Genomic DNA, 26129 nt, shown 5'->3' with positions numbered 1-26129 from the left:
TTCGACCGGCGCGCGCGCGCACGGAGGGCCGTTGGGTAGAGAGGCCGCAGCCAGGGGGCGGGCTCAGGCGCGCGCGGACGGGTCCGTGCGCAGGCCAAACGAGGCTGGGGGCGGCGGCGGCCACGAGCGCGCGTTAAGTGCGCCCGGGCGCCTGTCGAAAGGGGCAGCGGCACAAATAACGAACAGCGCTACAGCCTGCCCGGGAAACCCGGTCAGTGACGGCAGAATGCCCGGCCGCCCTTCCCCGCTCCACGGGCCCCTGGGCTCAGCTGCTGGGCCACGCGGGAGCAGCCCGCGCCGCAGCCCTCCTGCGCGCTGACCTGGGGCCTTCCTGCGGGACGAGCCCTCCCCGGGGAACTCTGGGCTCGTGGTATGTGCGTGCGTGCGTGTGCACGTACGGTTTGCCTCGCGCGGTTTAGGTATGGGTTTATACAGGCATGAAAGTCACAGCATGTGCTGAAAATACATGGAGCCCCTTGTGCGTGTGCATGCACAGGATACGCACACGCCTGGCTCTGTATGTACGTCCGACGTACACGTTTCTACTTGAACAAGTTCTGCAGAACGCACTTTTTATGTCCTGTCAGCATTTAGCAGACTATTTCTCACATTGTCCCTTAAAAACCATGGTTCCAAGGACAGGTATAGGCTCTCCTTTATAAATACTTGTCTTTTCTAAGGAGGACTATTAAGCATTGCTATCAGAGCGTTTGCTCTGCTAACTGGGATGAATACTCTCTCATCTGCTTTTCAGTAACCAGACCACCAGCTATTACGGTGCTTTCTTCATCTACCAGCTCTTGCTGACTGGCAAAAATAACTGGCAAAGTTATTCCCTTCTACTCCCTGACACAAAACGTACCTAAGATTAAAATGAATAATCTTCATTATGAATTAGTGTCTATATTTTTATGTTGTCTACTTTTTGTGCATTTCTCTTTCCATTCCTTTAAAATGCAAGTATTATTTACACTTAAATGTATTTTAAAAGTGCACTTACATAAATATGGCCATCACGATAAAAAACGTTTTCCAGAGTAAGAAACTTTGTACAGCTGCGCAAACGACGCTTGCATAACTAGTTTATTACGGAGTGTGTTGCAGCTAGACAACCTTTCTCATGCCTGGACAGCACAACAAAATTACTGCTCTATTCTGATGGCTCAAAGAGTATGTGGAAGATCAATCAAAGACTGAAGTCCCTGATGATCACTATTTAGCATCTTAAGGCTAACGGGGGAGTGCAAAAGAAAATCATGTGAAAGAAATCAAGCCTTCCAGGCGTGTTAGCTCCTTCTTGCCATGCAAAGGCTGCTGGGTAGTTTGGTTGCAATGAGACACAGAAATTGTTCCTGCCTTCCCAGGGCATTTTTGCATGAGAGAATCCTTTTGCTCAAGGAAAGAGTGTTATTCTTAGCCACCAAAACAGCGAAGCAAAGTGAAGATTTCACATCATGCATTCAAATGAAAACTGAAGGACCCAAGAAGTCAGCATAAAAATTCCACCATTGGATGCCTGCTCCCTCACCCCCTTGCCAGCATTTTCTCAGCATGGGTTGGGTGTTAGTCCTAGGAAGCTGCACAGCGAGCCCTGCTCATGGGGGACTGAAAGAAGGGGTTTTTTGGCTGTCCACAGCCAGTGTAAGTCCACTGTGCGTTGCCTGCTCAGTACATAATTGATGAAGTCTATTTTGGGCTGGATTAATCAGTTCTGGCTATTTTGACATGTGGACAAGACTCTTTTCTATCAGCTACAACTCATCGCTCCCCATGCTGACATCGCCACCACCACATCATGGCTAGGAATAAAAGGCAGGAACAAAGCAAGGACAGTCAATGTACAGCTTCTGCAGAAAGCACAACTCAGCCACGTTGCTCACATAGCTTGACTTAAAGCCTAATGACATATAGAATAGTAACTGCTATAGACATGGAGGGGAGTCAAGGTCTGTTCCTGTATGAAACCTATCACTTCATTACCTAACATACTACACTGAGAGTTGCTTAACTGAAAGAAATTTGGATTTGTTGCTTAATTCTCATCTTTAGGTATGAAAAAATGTTGGCTGTTTTTGGAGGGCACGTGACAGATGAGCTGCAATCAATGGAGCTAGTCCAGGGGTGAATTTGGATCACTGCATGTTGGACTTTCAAAGAAAAACTGCAGAAATCACAAGGCTGCTTGAGGTAAAGATCTCATGCGAGTCATATGAACTGTTTTTGCAGACGGAGGGGTGAGGAGGAGCAAAGAAGAAAAAAAAAAGAGACACATTTTAATGGAAACAGGACAGCATGGGAGACATGTTGTGCGTAAGCGCTGTCAGACCAGGATGCTGCAGCTGCTGTTCAGAGAGAAGGGGCTCCCAAAATATCCAAGGCCTCCAGCGCATGGAAGCAGCGTCTACAGCAGAGGTATTTAATATCACACCATGATACTTCTGCACTGAGATAGGTTAAGCCTGGGTTCTTCCACTTGTTGTGGGAGTGCAAAACATTCACGTTTGCTTATAACCAGACAGCATCAAACTTTGCAGCTTTAGGCTTGTGAAGCTACTGAAAAAGGACTCCGTGCCTTAGATGACAATAAATGCCTTCGATGTGATGAACAGGGAGAAGACTGCACTCCAGCGAGCTCTATGCCAATGAGGGATTGTAAAACAGGGAGGGAGCCAACAACCTACAGTTCTGGAGGAGGCAGCATGCCATAGATTACAAATCCTTGTTATATTTGAGTCAAATCATAATGCAGGCACCCATCCAATGTAGCTGCTCGGGAGGAGTTTGCAGGCTGCCTGCTACTCGTTACCACTATTTTTATAGTTTTGTAGTTTATGGCACTGTTATGCTGTATGGGCCAAATTAACAGGCTGTGTAAATTATACAGTCGTGAGAAAGGGTCAACATGGTGCGGGAGCAGGGGGTTAAGGAGAAGAAGACATACATTTAATCTTCCTGAAATTTCACTCCCGCATTTGGTTTTTAGTCCCTGCCCTAACAGATTGCTATCTAGAGATGAATAAATCAAGGGTAAGAGAGAATAACATGCATTTAGAATGATACTGGCAGAAGTGTCCTCTGCAGTTAAGGTGGTTTTATCTCCATGCTTTCTCAGACTGAGTGCTACCATTTACCAAGACAGGAACACACAGACAGTTGCTCACCTTACAGATGGAGCTGAGTAACTGTACTGGAGATCCATGACTGGTGGGGAGGGAGATGAAAATTACGTGGAAGTGCTCAAAGCCAGCACAGTCAAGGAGAAAGAATCACATCAGTAAAATGGTGTTTTGCCAGGGATACAGTTTGCCTCCTTTTCCTGTGCCAGCTGTCGGATGTAACCAGAGCATCCCTTCCTCTACCCTCACTGCAGCCCCCATGGCTCCACACCCTCCAGAGTTGGAGGTGCAGGATGCAGACGCCTTGGAGTTACGCTGATCCTTTACAGGAACAGGATGTTGTTGAGAGGTTCAAATGGGTGAGTGTGCAGCATCCATAGAGCCAGACAGCAGATATTTCATCCCATGATCGTTCCAGCCATGAATCAGTATTTAATTACTGAATGACATGCTAGTAGCTTCTTGTTCTACCCAGCAATCTAAAACACATACAAATTTCTTCATGAAGCAGAGACAAGGCGTTCTGTTTGGAGCTGCCACATCCTATGTACCTCTAGAGAAGCTGTGTGAAGGATCCTGTGCGACTGTGTACAAGGGGATCAGCAGGTGAGCAAAGACCACTGGTGCCATTATTGCAAATCAGAAGTCCAAGTTTGCTTTTAACCAGGATATTTGCAAAGCTCCATCCCAGTTTTTCAGGGAACTCCTCCGCTACAACTATGGAGGCTCCACAAAGACACTTCACTCTGCAGCAGCATGCTAGGCGATCATCTGGCTGCAGCAAGGAGGGAGGAAGGGTTTTCCTTGGAATGAGGGATCCCTGCATGACAGAAAAATTGGAGGTGAGGCCATGCTGCCATCACGTGGGGACAGGAAAACTGTGAGAGGGCAGAGTGGGAACACCACCCAAAGCCATGCTCTAGCAATACCCAGCCAGCAGAACGGCACTACTCTAGCCCGGCAGGCTGGCTCCTGTTTCATTGCTAATGACAACAAGATGGAGGTGGTTTGCAATACCTTTCAGAGCTTGGCCTAGGTGGGGCAGTGAGCCCTAGAAATTTTGCTTGGGTAAGTGTGGGGCATCCCAGGGGACTGTTAATATTGTCATGCTGAGCACTGAGGTGCTTCATGTGACCTTCCACTCTGACCTGACAGGATCAATGGCCAGTTGGTGGCATTGAAAGTGATCAGTCTGGAGACAGAGGAGGGAGTGCCCTTTACAGCCATTCGGGAAGGTAAGCCATAAAGAGCTTCTTCAAACATTGGTGAAGAGCGAGGGATGTCATTCTTGAAAAGCATTTGTTTTAACCTGAAAAAGCTCTATATAATGTCGTCCTAAGTCCTTTCTTGCCTACTCAATGTGCTGGCTGTCCTTCTCCCAAAACTCTCAGTTTCCTTATTCCCCCATGAAGGAGGTCTTTGTGCTGGGCTGGGTGAGCATGTGATGGAAGGAGAGGGAACCTGCTGGCTCTTGTATTCCCTCGTGACAGATGCATCTGAGCTTGTGATAAGGAAAGTGCTGGCTGCAGCCAGGGCGTGTCCTTTCCAGCAGTGTAGGGGCCCTCTTACACCTCCTGCCTGTTACCTGCTCCATAGTTGCTTTCTCACTCCCATTTCTGTACACTAGCACTGCACAGCAGTTGCATCGGCAGTTGTGGACTGGAAGTGCCCTTTGCACCACGGTCTCTGCTGTTATCCCAAACAGTGCCACTTTCCTGTGTGATGGCAGCTGATATCTGGACCATCACATATCCCAGCCTGAAGAGAAACACTTTCAATAAAACTGGTGTTTAATAACATCTATCATTTCAGCCTAGTGAGAAATTCTTTCTATCAGTCGACTTTGTAGAGCACTGGGTAAAATGTCTGCAGCTTTCTCAATTTCTTTGAGAAAGAAATACTTTTGTTTAAGCGCTTGATTTTGGCTGAATGTATTTACATGTCCCTACAGTCCACGTTCACAAACTGCCTCGTTGATTAAGGCTTCTATTTTTATCTGCCCTACAGTCCCAAGAGGATCATAATTGGTTTCTTCCCTACACAGAAATATGCAACCTCTGTGCCAGTCTGTCGTCTGGTATTAGTGAGAGCTATCAATGTAAAAGGTCACATATACTTTGGTTTTTTCTTCTTGCTGCAGTTCAAAACTAGGATTGATCTTGTCACTGCAGGGATGGAGTGTCAGGGACCAGATGTGCCATCTTTCACAGAGCAGCCCTAGCACAGAAGGACTCTCATACCAGCCAACTCAGAATACTGAGAGAGGTCAGTGGACCCACTCCAGGTTTATTACAGTGTAATTAAGATTAAGAAAGTTTACAAATTCCTTAGTCCAATTCTGGGTGAAAGCAGAGAGATACCTAAATATGCCTACTTACCGAATGGCTTGTCTTACGGTTTCCTACACACTCATTTGCTGTGGTGCTTTTGTTCTGCATTTACACTCATGGCCCACCAGTAAAATAAGCCTTAAAAGCTTTATCTACATAGAACTAATGATGCTCTAAAGATCAGCACCCCTTTAACATGCTCTACTGGACAGGCTGAGAGCCTTAACTTCATTCATTATGGGAGAGAACAAGGGTGATCCTATGAAGGGTCTACTTTAAATAGGTCTTTTGTGTACTGCTGAGCTTTGCAGCATCTGACACCTCAAATTTACAATGTAAGTCAGTAGTGCAAACAAAGCACAAGATTTATTAATGTGGTGCATTCTCTGCTACCCTGGAGGAACAGCACTCCCCTGACAAAGACGCACTTCACCCCAGGAAGCCCCACAGAGACGAAATGTGTTTGAAGCTCAGTTCTGGCTGTAGCACCTGACGCCCCAGCAGGGGGTTGTAGAGGCAAGCAAGTGAGGAGCAGTTTCCAGAGGCCTGATTCAGGCACAGGTGCTGAATTCTCCATATTAGTGCGGACTCTCTGTACTGCTCCTCTGGAGCACCAGCTCTGTCATACATAGCCAGGTTAGCTACCTCTTTCCACAGCAGATGGGATCTACCCAGAGTATCTTTACTGGGTTCATAGGCAATTAGGTGCAATGTGGAGCATGTTTAAGGTTCATACTGCCGTGCACTGGAAACATACTGGTGGTAGCTAAATGGACTAGGCATCAGTACTAGAGGCAGTTTAGCTGCAGCAGCACCAAGCTCTGTGCGATAACTAATTTAAAATCTGTGCTGTTTCCCGTAATTATGCTGAATCAGGCATCCCTTACTGCTCAGCAGTCTCAGTATTGACATATGCTTAGGCCACAGCTGTGTAATACAGTGTATCTGGCTGTAGGGCTTTTAGAACCAGGTGAAATTGTTATGGTCACAAAAGGCAAAGTGCTAATCCAGTATAAATTTGCTTTGCCAGCATGAAACTCTTCAAATAACTTTTGCAGATTATTTGAAAAACAAAAAGCAGCTTTTATCCAGGACCAAAACTCATTTGGCCTCCCACGGCCAGCCCAAGCTCTGTATTCTGTGCTTCAGCTAATTCAGCAGAAAAGAGATTGTGTGCCCATGTCTTATCTGAATGAAATTTGTAGCTGCATGGTCTGACAGTAAGGTAATTCGGTTTTAATCAGTAGGGAAAGGTGAGTCTGGAGCAGTTCTGATGCTATTCTGCTATGTTAGAAGCTGAACTAAAATCTGGAGTCAGGGACCCCTGTTTTTGTTGAGCTTTAGGGCTTCTGTCTGTGCACAGTTTTGGTATAACAGCTGGCTTGGATTCTACGGGTAGAGTGATCCCAGCTCCACTACTTCCCTGCATCCCTCCTCTGTACAGAGCTACAGCAACTATTGTCTCAAAGCTATGGCAGCAAATGATGAGGCTGTGTATGCTCTTCCCCCCCCTAAAGACTACATTTGAGACTTTCTGCTGAGAAGCTGCCTTCATGAGTGTGTCATGATGTTCTTGTGATAGAGCAGCTGAAGCCTGCTCTATCATGAGAAACCTAGTGCAAGGCTCAAAGCCTCAGGAGGCTGTTGCTTTTCTCTTAGCATCAGTCAGTGCTCTGTGGTCTACTTGGAGGCAGAGACTCTTCCATGTGCTGCCCACTCCGTCACCACACTCTAGATGTGCTGAGGCTTGACGAATCAGCACCTAAGGACCAGGGCCACATAGCTGCAATGATGCTTTTAGATGGTTAGGCCGTAAGACAAAATGTGCCAAAGCTGTATAAATACAAACAAGTTACTGTTCACTCAGTAACTTCATCATCTTGCTCTTTGAGTTTTAAACCGGAGAAAGTAACCAATGTGCTTTCTTCAAGCTAAAAGCACAGAGCTAAATTCAGAATTTTGCTTAGCTTCTACAGTGTTTTCTTTTGGCAGATTTTTAAACCCTGACATTGTGAAGCTGGAAGCTGATAAAAACTCAGCTTTCCCCAGAGGTCTCCTAAGGGCCCTGCTGAGGGCACGTGCCAGGAGGTGGATGGGAGAAGGATGAGAAGCTCAGTGACAGGCCTGTGGCTGCTGCATTCTAGCTGTGGGAGCTCCTATCCCCTGCCTCTTGGCATTTGTCTTGAATAAATTATTTCTCCTCAGCTGAGAAGCTGATAGCTGGGAACTGTGAACTGCTATTTCTGACAGAGGCAAGATCCCACCTCTGAGAGATGGACGGGCTTCTGCCAAGCCCGGAACACTGATGTTTGCTTCTCTAAGGAGCTGTTCCATCCTCCTCCAGACTCACTAGCTTTTGCTTCTTACAGAACTGCCAAGTTTGGACTATTTCTCCCCAGTTTTTTACTTTCACTGCCTTGCTGTGTGCACTTTCTCCTACTTCCAGCAGCAGCAGCAAAGCTGATCTTCCTTTTGTGTTTCCCCAGCTTCTCTTCTCAAGTGTTTGAAACATGCCAACATTGTACTGCTTCATGACATTATCCAGACCAAGGAGACACTAACATTTGTCTTTGAGTACATGGTGAGTTGTTCTTTATCTGTCTTCCTGTGAAGCTAGTACTGGGAAGTACTGGGAAGTGGCTGCATAATTAATTTACTGCATTAGGAGACATCTACAAAGAAACAAGTTGTAATCCTTTAGTGCAATGATTGATTTTCCTTCTTAATCTCATGCTTTCCAGCCACACAGCCTTACTCCTTTCTTTCTGTATATGCGACAGCTGTATGCAAAAATGATTCCACATCTTGTCTCCACTAGAGCGGCAGACACTATTTACCTCTATTTCTGCCTTAACAACACAATAAAAGTACTGTTCTTGAGCCGCAGCAAGGATAGGAAATAATGATATGAGCTCTTATCCCAGCTGGGGTCAGATTTGGCACTGACCCTGGTGGCTTACCATGACCAAGCTGCGGGTTGCTCTCATAGGGAGGGCAGGGTGTGAATAAAAAAAGTTCTCCACATGAGCCTTGCTACTTCTGCTGCTTTTGCTGATAGCTATCAACCAAATTATAAGGAAAATACAGGGGCTATGTCTTCTAACTGCAGCTCTATGATTAATTCTGGTACAAGTATGAATTCTGTTAACTATCAGCTTCGGGTCATAAACTGCTAGGGTAGGATAACAGGTCAGCCAGGTCCCTGATTTGACCCAGCACTTAAGCACATCCTTATGTGCTGCATCAGATCAGATGTTCACCAAGGTGAAAGAGACACCTTTGTAGTGGTTGCATATTTTTTCTGTTTACAGAAGAAGCATTGTTGGTAGAAGCATTTTACACTAGTAGCTTTGACTCAAGTTCTCTTTTATTTAGCACACAGATCTAGCACAGTACATGGGCCAGCATCCTGGAGGACTTCATTCATGCAATGTTATGGTGAGTTCCTTAAAAGACTTGTATCCCTTAAAGTGTGAGGAAGTGTTATTTTCCACTATGTACAGTCACTGTAACTTGCTTACTAATATTTATTTGTTCCATTTATGACAAACACTTTGGAGAAAAGCTGCCTTTGATAAAGATGTAACAACCTCCCTCTCAGTCTCCAAAGCCTTTTTTCGGTTAGTCCCTCTTCCCTTTTTCTGAACCTGTAAGAGGACATTCAATTTTTTGAACAAAGACATCTTGTGGCAAGCAAATCTGTCTCTGCACAAATTTGTATCCTCTTATCTTTAGAATACCTTATTAATCTCTCTAATTAAAACCCCTCAAATCTCACTCTCCCCTCATCTGGAACTATTTTCATATTTACAGTCATTTAAATCCCTTTTGTTTCTACTACAGCTTTTTGGGGTTTGTTGACTGGACCTTAGCACAGGTGAAGATGTACCCTTACTTTATAGACTGATGTTATAATAGTCTCCTACTCTCCTTTGTACGCATCTTCACATTTAATTAACTTTCGGGATTGTTGCTGCACACTGACTTAAGGTTTCAGTGCAGATGTCCTCAGTGAATGCCTGGGTCCTTTTCCTGAGCAGCTTCAGTTAATTTATCTCACAGCTGTAACAATAACTTTGTATCTTATCAAATTGCCTATTCATCTGACTTTGTCAGATCTCTCTGAAGTTCCTCACTGTCACTTCTTATCATGGCTAATTTAAATACTTCTGTCATCTTCAAATGTTGCCACCTTGTTCACATCTTTTTCCAGATAGTTGTTAAGCAACACTAATTCTAATGAAGTTTCTTGGGGCCTCAGATTTTAAACATCCTTAATGCTCAGATATCTCCAAGATGCAGTGTTGTAGTTTTGGCACAGATCTCAAGGGCTCTGCTACCAAGCGGTCTTGTAAAGCCCACGGAGTACATGGCTGTAACATGTACTCACTGGCATTTCTGTGAGTAAACACTAGCCAGCTGCTCTGCTTCCCTGTCCGAAATCCTCATTGTCAGCAGGAACTGAACTGCTGCTCCTTTAGGAGGATCATCTAGCTTGCTTCATTTTTTCTGTCAAATGTTGTTTGTTTTTCTCCAAGTGATTCCTATTGAATATGATGCAAGTATGCAGACTATTATAGGGACACTTTTCTGGTACAAAAATGACCTATGGGTGTCACTGTTTTTCCTCCTCTTCAGTTTAAGCTTTGGGTGAAAAATATCTTTTCTCTGGTGAAGTCTAATTACTTTTGCTGTGTTTTGTTTCTATCTACTGTCCAATTTCGTACCTTATTTCACCCCAACTTATTTTACTCCAGGCTTATTTACACTGCCATGGTGGCGGGAGTTAGATATTTCTTTCTTGCTTGCTTGCCTCATTCATCATATCTTATTTGCTACACCTGTTCAAATCAGGTCCTTGTGTTTTCTCCCAGCTCGAAGATAACAGTTCACATTGTGAAGTAAGTCAGTTCACTGGTCCAGCTTATACTGGGAAGGGGTGGTGTGTACAGAGGCTGCAGAACTCCCTCTGCTGGTGTCAGCTGGCTCTTATGGGCAAAACTTCCAGCTCCTTAAACCTTCATTTTGCTTGGCTGTATGTCTTTGTCTTGAACACTAAAATCAGAATATCTGCTGTTCTGAAATCTGGGTCTGTGTTTTGGAAAGTTACACTTGCTCCTGCAATCAGCAGTCCATTTCTAAAGAAAAGTTAAATTTCAAAAATGTGAATGTGCGCTTAGGGACTGCAATATAACTGCCCTCATGGCCAAATATTCTGCCCCGAAAACCTCAGAAAGCTGCAGAGCAATCATACCCCACCGCAGTTTTCTCTTCCTCAGCCAGCTCTACTCATTTTTGGGATTTTTACTGGTTTCCTGATTGCTTTGTCTCTGCTTTGTTCTAGGAGTTCTCCTGAAGTTCAGAGTTCATGTATTAATGCAACGTCACACAAAATAATTTCAGGTTTTTTGCTGACTTTTTCTAGCTTTTCATGTTCCAGCTTTTGCGTGGCCTGGCTTACATCCACCATCAACACATTCTTCACCGTGATCTGAAACCCCAGAACTTGCTCATCAGTTGCCTTGGTGAGCTCAAATTAGCTGACTTTGGTGAGTCACAGTTTGGATACTGCTAATCTATCTGCTCAGACCAAACCTTTAGGATGCGTATAGATCTGTATCCACAGCCAATTAAGGCATAAAAGCAAAACCTCTTACTGAACTTCAGGAAACTATTTCTGTGGTCAGTCCAGCCTTTCTTGCCATTATAGGTGCAGGGAGTAACCTCGTTTAAGTCAGAGCAATTACTACCACACAAAACTGTTTTAAGACAATTGAGAATCAACCTCTCTCTCTTCAGAAAATAATGTAACGTGTAGAGTCTACCGCAATGTGCTGAACCAAAATGCTTTCTTGGCGTTGGTTTGGGATGGCTGCTGCAGTCACAAATGTTAAACACCTGCAAAACACAGCATATTGCTTGATCTGATCTTATCTGCCCCAGAGGTATATTCCAGACACTTTCTTTGTCAATTGCTTGTAAACTGCTTTAGGGTTGCTTCTGTTTAAAGATCCAGGAGAAAATAATGTCCTGTTTCAAATTATTCTTATCTTTCTGTTGTACAGGTAGAAGGACTGTCCTAACATAGCAGGTTTGGGGTATTTTTGTTGGTTTTGTTTCTTTATTTGTTTGGGTTTTTAAATTCTTCAGGCCTTGCTTGTGCCAAGTCCATCCCCAGACAAACATACTCCTCTGAAGTGGTGACACTCTGGTACCGTCCTCCTGATGTGCTGCTTGGAGCTACAGATTATTCTTCTGATCTAGATATCTGGTACTGACCCATTTCAAAGCATCTGCGTCCCCTGGGAAAAATCTTCTTTATCTGAATTAAATTAAGTCAACCAAGTTAGAACAGATACAGTCGTAAGTAGAGGAATTAACGCCTGTGAGCAGAAAATGTGTGAGTAGTGGGGAGTTTTGTGCTTCTGAATTCATTGAAGTTTTTGGGAATGATGTAATTACATCTCAGCTATGGATTTATATAAACCTCATCTGATAATATTTATGAGATATGTATATCTCATTTGGTAACATTTATGAAGCATTTTCAGGTCTTGCAACAGAACGCCTTTGCTTAATGCACTTATTTTGTGTCTATGTGGTGGCTGAGTCAGCGGTAGCTGTCTACGGCAATGGCTTTGTGAAGAAACAATAGATCCACAACTGCACCAACAATGACTTTGGCCTTGGTAACAAAACATGGCATTAAAGGGTTTTTGAATGGGTCTGGAGATAGAAAGGTGTCTGAGATTTTAATTATTTCTGTGATACTTTGTCCGTTTTCTCAAAGAACATGTCTCAGATGCACTCTGCTTTTCATACAGGAGAAGGGCTGTGTTCAGTTAAATCCTTGTTACCTTATGAGCTCTATCCCAAAATTTTATGTGGCTGGGAATCACAGGAAGGGAGAGAGGTCTTGAGAGCAGGCAGAAAGCAGGACAGGATGAAGGCTTCACAGGCATTCCACTGGTCCTGGATGGGTAGCTAGACCCTAGGGTTCATCCGCCTTCTGGCTCACTTCTGCACCAGCCTGAGCCTGCTTCCAGCAACACAGTCCTGACTGACTCATGGCCAACATGCAGCTTATGAAGTTGCAGGAGACCATCCTTATTCTGGGCAATTTTACATCTGTAGATAGCATTGCTGCTTCACTCTTTCTTCAGACCAGTTAATTTTCTGCCTGTGCCTGTCACACCAGGGCTTTTCTTAACTGCTCTGCAGAGTCAAAGGCTGGGAAAGGGTGGGAGCACAGCAGGCTGAAGAATATGCAAGGCAGCTGGGTAAGTTTACAAACAGCAAAGCTCCACGTCTTCTCAGGCTGTATCCCCCTCCAGAGATCTGCAGCTTATCAAAGACTCCAATGGCCTAAGTCCGGAGGGCAGTTCAGTACAACAGGAGTTTTTAGTTTGTTCATTTCCCTAGGCCTGCTGCTAATTTAATTGCTTAAAGATTTCTCCAAGGGGGAAAACCTTGCTAAATTCTAATGGCTTCCAGCTGCTAAGCCAGTCTAAATAGTCCTGTCTTCTCTCCCCCACTACTTGTCACCTCTTCCCTCCAGACAGTCTCCCAGGAATGTCCGCTGAGTTTGAAGATGCTTGCCTAGCAGATTGGAGGGTTTATATTAGGCAGATGCTGGTATAAGCCTGTGTTTTCTTTCCTGAAAGTTGACCCCTGTCCAAAGCCCTGGCTATGCACAGAAAGCCTGGCATTTCTGCCTGTGTAAAACCAACATCACCGCTACATAACTCTGCTTTAGTGTAATGAATAGCAACGTAGCAGTGGTATACAAAGATCCCATCCAGCACTCTGACCAGCTCTAACAGCACAGTGCTCTCAGTCCCACGGAACTACATTCACACTGTAAGCACCTTTGTTATATAACCTCCTTATAATAACAACATTCACAGTGTTTGCCCTAAAGAACGATATCATGCTGAGAGAATAGAGAGTACTTCAGTGAGCTCTATTCAGTAACTTCCTCTAACAAGAGTCATTTATTATCTTGATGTACCCTGCATTTAAGTTCATTTTTTGTCTATTAGGAAATAATGTGAATTCACACAGATGTTACTTGTCTATTGGGAAGAAAGGAAAAAAAAAACCTATGCCTTTTGGATGCTGCAATTTACATGAAGGCAGGTCAGAATGCCCTTAGTAATGGCATGAGACAGTGGGTGTTAAAGCCTTGGTTTAAAGAAACCAATTATAACAAAATAAAACATTATGGCAATTCATGCATAGTGTGCTTGAGCAGCAATACTGTCAGTGGGAGGCACATGAGAAGTGAATGAGGCCTTGAATATGTGAAGAAAGATGTAGAAGGAGACTCACTCGCTCTTGGACTAACTAGAAAAGCTGCTTTAATCTCTCTGTATCTTTTTTTCTCTCTCTCTCTCACTATCTCTTCAGGACTTTACAAGATTCAATTAAGGGATTTCACAGAGACTAACGTTTCAGGGAGATTACACTGCATATCAGAAAGACTTTTTTTTTTTTTTTTAAACACCAAGTACTTTATGCACATGCTGCACTAGTAGCTGCTAACCTCATGAGTGCCTTAAGTCATGTCTTTTTTTCAGTTAGGCTTTCCTTATATTATCTTCCACACCAAAAAAAAAAAAAAAAAAAAAAAAAAAAAAAAAATCACAGGAATCTTCCAAGGTAGATTCATGTAGAATAGGAGTTCCCGTGCAGCCATTTAATGTGGACCTGCCAGGCCCACTACAGACTTCTCCCCATCCTGGTTCTCATTGCCCTGCTATGCCAAACTAGGAGATATAGGCTAAGGGTTCCACTGTACAGACCATGATTGGTGAGGAACAAGAGAAAGGATGTATTTCTGGTTAAATATAAAATTGCAACCTCCCAATGCCAGAAAAACTGTGGAGAGGGAACTGGGATGCCGCAGAGATATCTTAGATCTTAATCCTGATGAAGTCGTCTCTCCACTGTGTGACGCAGAACTGCAGGCTAAGGAGTAAGTGCAGTGTTCAAACCTGCCCCAGGAACTGCACGCAGATGCAGCTGTGCTGTCTGAACCAGCTCTGTTTATGCTCATTAAATATCCCTATGACCAGTTATACCTCTCCTATTACTTTAGCAGTCACTGCTTGATTGGCGTGCATATCTGGCACATGCTGAAACATCATGTCTAGGCCTCTTCCCGAAAGACCCCTCCCTCTGCCCTAGCTCTTCCCAAGGCAAATATATGGGACTGTAGACTTGAAGGGGTAAAACCTCAGAAATGAATATCAGAGGGGTAAGAAGGAAAAGGGGAAAAACCAAACAACACTGTCTAATTCTTTAAAAATACTTTAAAGTTAATGTTTTTCAGTCATCCTCATTAACAGAAGGATCCTCATAATGCTGTCAGAGCAGTAACTGTAAATCCCGTATCTCAGAAGAAAAGTTGAGGCCTCTACTGAAAGGCTAGTATGATGACTAGCACTAGTTTCCAAAGTCCTGCTGTAACAATGAGACAAAAATACCTGGGAAAAGAGGAGGGTGCTCATACATCAGTTGTTCTAGTTACTTCTAGGCTTTTTTTTTTTTTTTTGGTAAAGAAAAGCATATTTCTTCTGGAAACACACAGAGATAGAAACAGCCATAATTGCCACTGATGAATCAATACAGTATCAAGCAGGCGTTAAAGGCAGCTGGTCAGCTGAGTCTCATTACAGGAAACAAAAAGCCCTACCTTTCCAGCAGTTGTGGTTCCTCTGTTAGTTTTGTCTTTATTAGACACACTGAGGTTTAAAGGCTTCCAGAGATAATGGGAATAAACCAGGAATACAAAAGAGAGCTCCACCAGAAGGTACATTTGTAACAACCCACAAGTTGCTCCTCTCCTCAAACTGATAGCTTGCCTATTAGTGAAAAGACTGTTTCACTAGATTTGAATTTTTGAACTCTTTGCTCATGAGTAATTCTTAGCAAATGCTAGCTGAATCTAGGAAAAAACCCAGCTTTCTAGTTCTTACTTCTATTTATTGCTCTGTCTGGATTTCAAGCCTTCTCAGCAATAACAGAAACCATAGCAGATCTGGTTTTCTGTCTGCCATAAACTCTGTTCCCTTAGACCTTTGCAGCAGAGCAGTTAGGTCACAAGGACGACATTTATAGGACACTTTCACTGTTACTAGCCCCTTTTCCATAGTGACTGCTGTGTACTTACCTTCAGCTCTGTCCCCAAATCCTCAGTGTCTTAAATTCAATTTAGGAAACAACACAGCCAGCACTGTTCATTAGAAAGGATCTCTGTAGAAGGCTTAGCTGCATCTGTCTCATTTGGGGGCTGTAATGAATCCACACAAAGTTTCTGCTCTTGCCAATCTGATGGCCATTTGTAGCTAGGATATCAGAACACAAGCTGTGGGTGAACATGGGGATCATTTGCTCCAAAACCACATAGAGCTGATTCTCCCTACAAATCAAGAGTACCTAAATTGCTTTGACCATATACAGTTAAACTTGTGTAATGGAATCGGTGGATTACAGCAGCCCCTGTGGTTGCAAAATAGGGTGAGCCATTTGGGGATATACATCAGCTGTGAAAACAGAGGGTTGGTGTGACACTGATCTCAGTAGAATCAATCTGTGGGCTTCAAAATATTATCTAGTGATGTGGTAGTGCTATGAAACACACAAAAAAAATTATGTTGCAAAAGCTGTGGGTTAAGTTTCATGATGCCTGGACCCTGTAAGAGTATATTAGACAAGTAAGGAGCTAAGCTTACAAGTTGGAAGATTAAGGTACGGGAAGCTAAGGGAAAGTGCAGCAGAGATGTTTGTGAAAACAGCACCAAATATGGATCTGCAAACAGGCTTGGCATCACCTGATGCACAAAGATGACCAAAATTAATACCACAGATGAGTTGCATGTTAGGCTTTCAACTGACTACAGACCGGTGGGAAAAGCATCTACAGTATTGCAAAAACAAGGTGCAAGGAGTCACCTGTACTGCTGTGTTACCAGAAGAGACTACTAGTTGTAGCTCAGCAAGTGAAAATAATAGTTTCAGAGCCTGTTAGAAAAAGCTGCGTTTTCAACATTGGAAGTTAAAGGACTCCAATTTGCTATACCCAAAGAAGATTGAGACTGAAACCTGAAAAGTGGGGATGGGGCTTAGTGAAAGGAAAGGAAAACCAGGAAAAGTTTGGAGGAAAAAGATTAAAAAGTAAGCAAGCAGAGTTTCATGCCATACTATAACAGATTGAAATACATGCAAATAGTTAAATCTACCGTGATCACAACTATCTCATCATTATTGCCAGCAGGACCAATCCACCTTAGTAAAATTAAGCACTTTTGCAGGGTTCGGTGGTGTTGTGTTGGGTTTTTTTTAAGTTGTCTGGTTTGCTTTGGCACAGAGCAGGGGATGGCATAAGAATAAGAATAGTTTAACTTGCTGTTGTCACTGTGATCTTTATGCTATGAAATCTTGCCTTCAGTTTTCCAGTGAAGAGCTAATTGATTCTGAAGGTAAAATTGCTCTAGTGGTTAGTGCCTCTGTGTTCTTTGTGCATCTAATGTATCCTTCAACTACTGTGTAGTAGTTCCCTGTTTATCTTTCCTACTGTTATCACTCCAATTTTGCACCTTTATCTCATGGAAAACAACCTCATATTGCACAGGCTTCTGCCATGACCATCTTTTATAGGTGGTTTTGTAACAGGATAAATTGAAAGAGACCTGAAACAAATTGTTTGGTACTTGAAAAAAAGATGGTGCATAGCAGGTTTCTTTTCTAAGGATATCACCTGTCTTGTCTTGCTGATGAAGGGTTGGAGTTTTTTTTAGTGGATGGTGCTGAAGAGAAAAAGGAGATGAGAACAGACTTGTATGGAACTTTGACTGCTTTATTTTTTTCTAAAATCCTGGAGGGGTGTGAATGTGACGTATCTCTGGTCTGCTCCCGTCCTATTTTACTTGTCAGCTTTTTAATTCAAGTCTTTCGATCTGTAGGATTTAGATGAGATTAATGTATGTACTGCATACAACTTTCAAGGCCAGTTGCAAGTACTTAGAACAATGCTGCAAGACCAGGGATGTGTAAGATGGCCCTTCCCAAAGGAAACCTTCCTGATTTCCCACAGTTGGTAGTTTTTTATAATGCTACAGCCTGCCTGCCACCATACTGTAGAGGTATATCAGTTTTCACTGAAGCCTGCGTTTATTTACATACACACAGACACCCCCATGTCCTGCCTTGCTTCACACACACACACAACCTGACCTGGTTAGAGATGTCCCTCCTTGTTGTAGGGGGTTGGACTAGATGACCTTTAGAGGTCCCTTCCAATCCAATCCATTCTATGATTCTATGACACGAGGTGGGTATACAATACCTATACATTGGACTGGTATTTTTCAGACTTGAGTGGCAATATATATAGGGTTTACAGCTTATATCGGGATTTCTGCATTTACAAATCGGGATTTCTAAATTTCCATTCCAACAATTATCTCTCTCCCACTCTCCCCTGCCCATCCCAACAATCATTGTATATGTCATGCATGTGAATGAGTTAATACCTTGGGTTTCTTGCAGGAGTGCAGGATGTATATTTGCTGAAATGATCCAGGGCCAGCCAATATTTGCAGGAACTTCTGATACTCACGAACAGCTGATGAAGATCTGTGCGGTGAGTAAAACATACGCTGAAATGGAAGAGAAAAAGAATCTGTTGTTCCAGCCCCCTACTTAATTTTGAAGTCCTAAGCATAGGTCCTGTGAATAGCAGAAATAATTTGGTCCAATCTGCCAGGTTCATAGCAGACTTCGTAAACCATTTTATATTTGGCAACTTTCTTACAGACACAGAAGTAAATCAAATTACGTTCCTTTGATGTTTGTCATCTCATCAAAAATTTAAAGCCAATTAAAGTGACATCAAATTGAAGAAGGCATAAAAGGTGTGCAGGTACTGCAAATTCTATTCCTTCTTATTAAATCCTTTACTTACTGTAGGATACAGCACACCATATTCTCACAAAGGAGCTCTAATACTGCTCTTAAACTACCTTGAAAATGGTAAGACCCTGAAGTTTTTCAGAGATCCTTCTTCATTTTAACTTGGAGCATTTTGTATCATCCAGTTTACATTGCAGCCCTAGAGACTGCTTTGGCATAATGGAAAGTGTGAAATTATTTTATGAAGGCAGCAGTAGGTGAGAGCAGACGTATTCAGGAGCCTCTTAAGCCATTTTTTTCTGCTGGGGGAACTGAAGCACAGAGCCATGTCCTTAGTGTGGCTTGGTAGACTTGAGGCAGTTACTGGCACTAGTGGATTCTCTGTGTTCCTGACTGCTCATTGCTGACCCTGTTACTGACTTGACAGGAAGGTCAACCTATAGATTCCTACGGGGTTTTGCTGTAGGTGTCTGCCCTTTCACATCTCCTGCCAGGGATTTTCTCTTCTGCATAGAGTAATTCCCAAACGTGGGTTTTCAAAGGAGAAAGTACAGAAAACTGAAACTTGGAAAGTGGTGGGAAAGGACTTTATAGTCTCAAGTCTGTGTACGTCAGATTTTTCCTTCTTAATCACTTCATCCAGAAACACTCCTGCCTGGTAGGGTTTTCCTCTCTGCTTTTAGCTAGAATGTGATAAAAATTCAGACAAGTGGGTCCAGTTCTTAGACTTGAGTTCGGTCCATTTAAATAGATACTGAATTTCTCTTTCATAGAGAGTGGGGAAAAAAAAAAAAAAAAAAGAATTATTGAGGAAAAAAAAATATCCATGCTTGGCCAATTAACAGGGTTCAAAGCCAGGGCAGGGACCAGTTTCCCAGAGTGTGAATGAAGGGTATCCTTCCACTTATGGCTCTGAAATCTCTGGATACATTCCCTGTGGTTTTGCAGTTGGGGGGTTATAGCCCTATCATCATTTTGCTGGTATTATAACTAATACCGTGATTAATAGGATTTGTGCTATAGAAGGCAAAAAAAACTTATTTAAAAATCATGAGGAAGCTTTAAGAGCCACAAAATAATTAGTGCCTTTCACAGAAGGTTTTATGTTATTATACAGCCTGGAATGAGGCTTTGTGTTAGGCCAAGATTTCAAAGCTCCTTAGAGGCTTTCGATGCCTAACCTGAGATATTTTGCCAAGTGTGAGGTTCAGAATGAGGATTCCTACTGTTTTCTAATAGTCAGTTCCTTTCATGTACTAATAATAGAGGCACCCTGCACTGGTTTAGAGACAGTGTGCGTTTGTGTGCATGAGTCTATATCACCTAGCATGCTTATCTCCACATATGACTGTTAGTTCGAACACTGTATAGATATATGGCTGGAAAATTCTGTGAAATGTGTTTGTCCTGTTCAATCATCAGGACTGACTGTCATTTCACCAACCTTTCTTCTAGAGGCAAATGCCACCTTGAGCAGTCTCCATCCCCCATCTCTATCCCTGGCTGCTCATTCTTGCTCCTGTGTCACCTCTCATATGTGGGGACTACATGAACTGGGGAACCTATGACTTGGTTTTCTCCCTGGGTTACTCTAAATGAGAACAATTTATTTACCCAGTTCATCATCTGGCTGCACAAACATTAGCACTAATTACCAGTAGTACACATGAAGGGATGACACAGGAGCAGGACCAAATGGGAAGGCGATGAAGAGGAAGGAGCTACTTAGGCTGGTATTGCTAGTTATGGAAGTATGGCCTGAGTGAATGCACACTACAGTCTCCAGCTCTCTCATGATATCGAGAGTAAGCAAACCTGACAATCTTAAGATCCATAATTCAAATTTCAAGAGATCAGGCATAGGTTTTGAATCCAAAAACTCCATCTTATTGATTAACATTGTGCCAAGAAGGACTTCATGTGGGCTGGGTTAGGCTGCAGCATGCCACCAACGTGCTCCTGTGGCTGAGCCAAACACGTGACAAGTACCAAACGAATGACTACAAGGATTCTCTACATAAAACATAAAATATAACTTCCGAACAAAACTAAGCAAAATCAGCTAGGTTGATTCATTCAGCTGGTTCATCACAGAAGAAGCAAGCAGTTAGAAGGCAGAGGACACTGATTTATACCAACTGAAAGCACTTGCTGAAATACCGGCATTGTAAATATGTTTCTGGCTGAAACTATGCCTCTTCCAAAGTGGACTGAGCTGAACTGCACCAAGACCTTTCATCAAACAAAAAAATGCCTGCCTGGGGAAGCACAGCAGAGTAACAACTATGGAGAAGCTGTTTTGCTTTGTCTGATGGCATGGATCAGAGAGTTAACAGCTACATTTAGGGTGTACACAACAAATAAAACAATCCCCAGAGTACAATGAATTTCAATTACATAAATACAAATCCTTGTCTGATTTGGCAAGGATCTCATTAAAGGTCTGGGAATGAGGGGGGAAGAAAAGAAACAAAAAAAATCACCTGCCCCATTACCTTGACAATTCAAAACCAGATCCAAATTCATGAGTTGGAGTAGCAACTTTTGTAAAGAAAAGACTTAGAAAAGATAAATATAAATCCATATTCATATGGCATTCAGTGACTGGTGCTCTGAATGCTTTCACACCTCAACTCAGCAGAATTTAAGCGTTTGCTGAAAACCTCATGTAGCAAAGTACAAGCATACACAAATAACTGATCTCTAAAACTCTTCACCAAAGAGGCAGAGTGCTGAGCTGACCCGGGAGAGTATGATTTTACTGTGTACTGAACTTCCCAAGCTCACTCTGATGCCTTTAGGACTGATGCCCGATGGCTCACAAGAAACGTTGAAGAATGGGGGCCCAGATGAATGCAGGGATGGCACTTCAGGACACACTCCTGGATTTTCAATGCAGAATGTTTTAGAGGTTTTGCTATGGCTTCCTGGAAAGCTAAGAGGGTAGCAAAAGAGAACAATTTCTGGATTTAGGTTCAGATTACAACCCTCTTTCCTGTGCACACTGAGCTGTCTTTGGGCAGACCTGCCCTACTTACATGACACACACACCAATCAAGAATGCATCCTCATCCAGAGCTGTCAAATTACCTTTGGTGAAAGGCACCTTCCAATATCTTCACATGACTGGATGCTGCAAGACACCTTCTCTTTGGGGAAATTTGAAGCTTCCAAGACTGATTTTACAGGTGAGCAGAGACAAGGGTCCTACTCCTTCATCTTTGCTATGGCAGGCTGAGTCCATAACCAGTTCTGAAACATGGGCCACAGCAAGCCACCTTAGATTGCTTCTCCCCACAGACCACCATGCTAATATGTGCCAGCTGCGAGATGCAGCCCCTGCTTGTGGCTGTCTTTTCCAGGTAGCTGTAATTGTCCTCACCACTGTTTCTCAGCTGTGAGTGAGAAAAGCAATCAGCTACCAGATGTGTAACAACTGCAACAACCAAGCTTTATATTTCTTCTTTCTTTAATGTGTTTTTTTTTTACTGACGCCTGTTTTCTTGCAATCTTATCACAAGTTTTTGTGAGGCCAAGTTCCCCATATCATATATCTCAGCTTTCACTTTAAGGAAAAGGAATTGTCTGTCATATGCAAAGTGTAACTAATATGAGACAAATCTAATGCTGGAGAAGAGAAAGTGAATAAAAAACCCTGACATTTTTAATGTTAAAATTTCACAATTTTTTAAGGAAATCTGATAATTTTAGGGGTTTTCTGGATGATAAGCTTTGAATGCTTGGAGTTAGCAGTACTGATTTATAATACCCTATCACATGCTGTGAACTCTTCTTAAATATGTGGCTTTACCTCTTTAGTGCAACTCATCCTTAGCAATAGGCACAAGGCACTTTGCATGTGGTAAGTAATAATAACACTAAACAACTGGCACAGGAATCCAGATATGCTTGATCTCACACATTTCAGCAACTAAAATGAGGTTGGAGGAGGCTTTACTGGCCCAGTCTTTGCTCAGTGAGGACCTACTTCTGAAGCCCACAATTCACAGTAAAGACCAAAGACACTGCTGAAGCTCTGGACCCTTCAGGATGAGACACCAGACTGCTTTCTAGAACCTGCCAGTAGACCTGTCTGCCAGCTTTTCTTTTTCACCTCAGAACAGCACGGGTTTCTATCACAGCTCACAGTCTGTGCTGCTGCTGAGCCTATCGGCTGCTGCCCATGCCAGTGGGCAGAATAAGTCCCCAGTGCAGCTCTGGCACAGGAGGACACCTTCAATGGTAAAAGGGGCTCAAAAATGTGACCTCTGGGCAAACACATGCAGGAGTGGCATGTGGCAGTGAAGCTGCATATGCCTTCACTGGTGTTCCCAGCAGCAACAACATTCAATCTCAGCAGGACCCTTTCTGCTATAAAATCAAGTGCTAAAATGTCAGTGTCCTCTATCCAGCACCAGCCAGGGCAGCGTGAATTTGTGCTCATTTACAGTAGTGGCCAGACTCTCTCCATCGAGACCAATTCCTCCAACTCCACACCAAGGCAGAGTGCTGGCAGACAGAGGTTATTGCTCTTCTCACTGTCTTTCTTGTTTTGCACAGGTATTGGGATTTCCAACTGAGGACACCTGGCCAGGACTTTCCAAGCTCCCCAACTATAACCCAGGTAGGATTTAACTCACAAGAATGCCGTCTTTTTCTCTGAGCCACTAGCCATTCAATTTTTGGGTCAGTAATTCCCATTATGAAAAATCCTGTGCTTCAGTGTTACTAAATCCCTTAAGCTATTTAATGATAGTGTTGTAGGACCTACAACAATACTGGGATTGGCCTAGTATACAGGTAAAGGTACATGCATGGCAAAGTTGCCTCACTGAACGCTGGGTATATGTTAGGCTGATGGAAGATTTCATTGCTGCAAGTGCTAACAATGTAGTTAGTCTCCACTCCTCAGTGCAAAGGACCAATGTCTCCTGGTTTAGACTGGAAAAGCTGACAGATACTGGAGACACAGTTTATCTGAACTCTCCTTATTTTATGGAGATTGGTTTGAGGGCCTTTAAACCTCAGTTTTAAAGGTCATTGTCCCTGATTTTGATGTAGGCAAGGTGAGAAATCTGTGTGATTTATAAAGCTAGCTTCTTTTATTTCCACACGGGCTGGTAGAGAAGTCTGTGTCCTGGACTTCAAAGGGCCAGTTGTTTCTTATTTTGATGTGGGCAGGTTGAGAAGTACGCTTTGAAAAGCTAGCTCAGTCACTCTCCCTCTCTCTCTCTCTCCCTTTCTCTCCTCTTTTTGTTTAATGTTTTCTCTTGGGAAAATATATTCAAGTGTCAGTAAGGGGGAAATGATGAGCACTGATTCTCAGCCTCTCAGCAGGATTGTTCTGTAAGAGAAATATAAAAGTGAAATATTAAAAACCCTAGAATGTGAAATCCACCCATCTACAATCTAGCCATTCTCTCTCACTTGTACCCTAAGAGAGTGGTGGGGGGAGCCTGTCTATCTGGAAGGGGGAAAAAAGAGCAGGGGGGAGAGGAGGAGGGAGAAGACGTGCTTTGAGCAAGAGGTTTACAGGTTTAGTAGAGCATAGTAACATCTTTTCAAAGAAGTGGGTGTTGCTCTGTGACCCAGTCCAAGATGCCCCTCCTTTGATTCTGGTGCATGAACACTAAACAGCCCCCATTTTCACATGGTAGCTGGGACTGGCTGAACAATAACCTGGTCTCACAATCGAAAGGACTGGAATCCTTCACACAATTAGCTGAGACACATTAATCAAACCAGCGTGAAATGGGAATGTGTCGCTGTCCACAGCAAGTTTAATTTGGATAGGGGGCAAGCACAGAGCAGACAGCTGGAGGAAACAGTTTCTTCTCTAAGTTGTTGAAGGCCTGACTGGGTAGTCTACAAGTTGGGAAGGGTAGTCTGTGAGGAAAAAAATGCTTGTGTGTGGGACAAACTGATCACAAAGAATATTTTTTGTGCCAGTAATCTGCTTATACAAGGCCAAAAATTCTCAGCGATGATGATTAGGTATCCCGATGCTATATAGAGGGACCATCTAAAAGTGCAAGCATTAAGGCTACGCTAGCAAATAAACTGTACAACAACAAAGAATGTGTGAGTGCCCAAAACTGCCCTAAGTGGTGACTCCTGCTCAGCTCTATTGTATCTGTGTAGCAGTGCTGTCCTCTGCTGCTGTGGAGGGTGCCAGTGGCATGGCTGGGAGGGAGACAACAGGCACCTAGGCAGCATGGAAATAGCTCTGGTAAAGACAAGTCTAGTTATCATAAGCAATTTTCAATCCTGTGTTGCTTTCAGGCTTGATAAAAAAATGCCCTAATTGACTTCAGTGGGACAGAATTGGCCTGTGCTGTGATGCTGGTGCCTTTTGTGGCTGGAGCAGACAGAAATGCAGGAGTTAGAGGAAACCTTCTTGTGGGAGCATCCCACCATGCTAGGAAACACATGGGAGAGGGGTGCTGAGCCATTGTTTGGGGAAATAGCTGTGTCAGCTGAAGAGGCAGCATCCCTTTCCCCTCCTCAGAGCCTGCCTAAAGGGCTCCGAGCTGTTCCAGCCATGTACGGGAACCAAGCACTTAGCTCATACCTGGATTATACAAACCAGTCTGGATAGAAGCAGGTTAGTCATATAAGGTTGGACTATTTGCCCTAGTCATGAACTAAATCAAGTCAGTTTTTGATGGGCCTGCTGGTAAGAAGTCTCTTTGTTTAAAGCTATTTGCCATTCACATGCTCATGTGCACTTCCCCTCTCTGCCCTGAAGCACAAGTGCTGTTTACCCCCCAAGGACACGCTCAGACCAAGTGGAAGCTGTGCAGTCTGCTCTGAGAAACTTCTCTCTTGAGGTTATTTCCAGCCTGCAAATCTGAGTGCCTGGAATGGTTCAGATAAGCAAACAAACTTTGGAGCGTTTCCCCAAATCCGATGGCTTGAATGCTTTTAGCTAGTCCTATTGATGTTCGCAGTGAGCGCAGGCAGCAAACAAACAAACAGGTTCCTGCCCGAGGCAAGGAACGAACACGGGCAAAACAAAGCACTGAAGTGTGATCCTATTCTCATTGAAGTTTATGGCAAAACTCCCACTGGATTTAGCAGTGTAGGCTCAGCCCCAGACTGAGGTTGTTACTGGAAGGGTTCCTGGGCCAGGTGGGTTTAGTAGGAATCTTTGAAATGAAAGCTGGAAACCTTTAGATGTTTTTCTGTCACTACTGTGGGCTTGAGCACATCCTGCTGCAGAGTCTGAAGAGGAGATATGGCATGGGCTGTGGGGTCTGTGAGCCATGCAGGGCAGCTGGAGGAAGAGCAGCTCCTCTGCCCCCTCTATGGGCAACTGGCAAGGGATGAAATGTGCAAAGGAATATTTGACCACCCTACGCCGCTGCGCCTTCTTGCACAAAGAAGTTCAGAAATGGGCCTCATGCCCATTGCCTACAGTTTGCCAAAATCTCAACCTCTGCCTGACCCCACGTGAAGAGGAAGGATGGGTGAGAACTCTTCCTTGGCCAGCCCTACAGCTCACCCCCTCTCTGCAGGAGAAACACTTGGGGTAGGGAATTACACGCACCTGGGGCCTGAAAGATGGTTTTACCCCATCCCTGGCTTGAGAACCATTTCCTGCAGAACATGAAGGCTTAGGAGAGCTCCTGCCCATGTCTCAGCACATTCTCCCTGGCCCTCTCCCTGGCTTTCCAGGCTTAGGAGCCCTGCCCATAGCGACAAGGCTTTTCCCTGTGTTTGTTCATTTGTTCTGTTCCCCTCATTTTGCTTCCCCTGAAAGAGGCAG

General features: G+C 43.7%; 1 protein-coding gene across 1 annotated transcript in view; it reads left to right on the top strand.

Annotated features, from left to right (window-relative positions):
- Positions 1-3409: 3409 nt before the first annotated feature.
- The window catches only part of CDK15 (cyclin dependent kinase 15), a 34710-nt gene continuing 11990 nt past the window's right edge, over positions 3410-26129 (top strand). Inside the window, exons 1-9 of the mRNA XM_009958206.1 lie at positions 3410-3475; positions 3628-3722; positions 4272-4351; positions 7933-8027; positions 8822-8884; positions 10872-10995; positions 11597-11717; positions 17999-18092; positions 22922-22985. Coding sequence (XP_009956508.1) covers positions 3410-3475; positions 3628-3722; positions 4272-4351; positions 7933-8027; positions 8822-8884; positions 10872-10995; positions 11597-11717; positions 17999-18092; positions 22922-22985 — 802 coding nt within the window. The remainder of the gene's footprint in view (positions 3476-3627; positions 3723-4271; positions 4352-7932; positions 8028-8821; positions 8885-10871; positions 10996-11596; positions 11718-17998; positions 18093-22921; positions 22986-26129) is intronic.

The sequence above is a fragment of the Leptosomus discolor genome, chromosome 5, assembly GCF_034619465.1.
Source record: "Leptosomus discolor isolate bLepDis1 chromosome 5, bLepDis1.hap2, whole genome shotgun sequence".
Classification (NCBI taxonomy): domain Eukaryota; kingdom Metazoa; phylum Chordata; class Aves; order Leptosomiformes; family Leptosomidae; genus Leptosomus; species Leptosomus discolor.
This window is presented reverse-complemented; position numbering and strand designations above follow the sequence as displayed.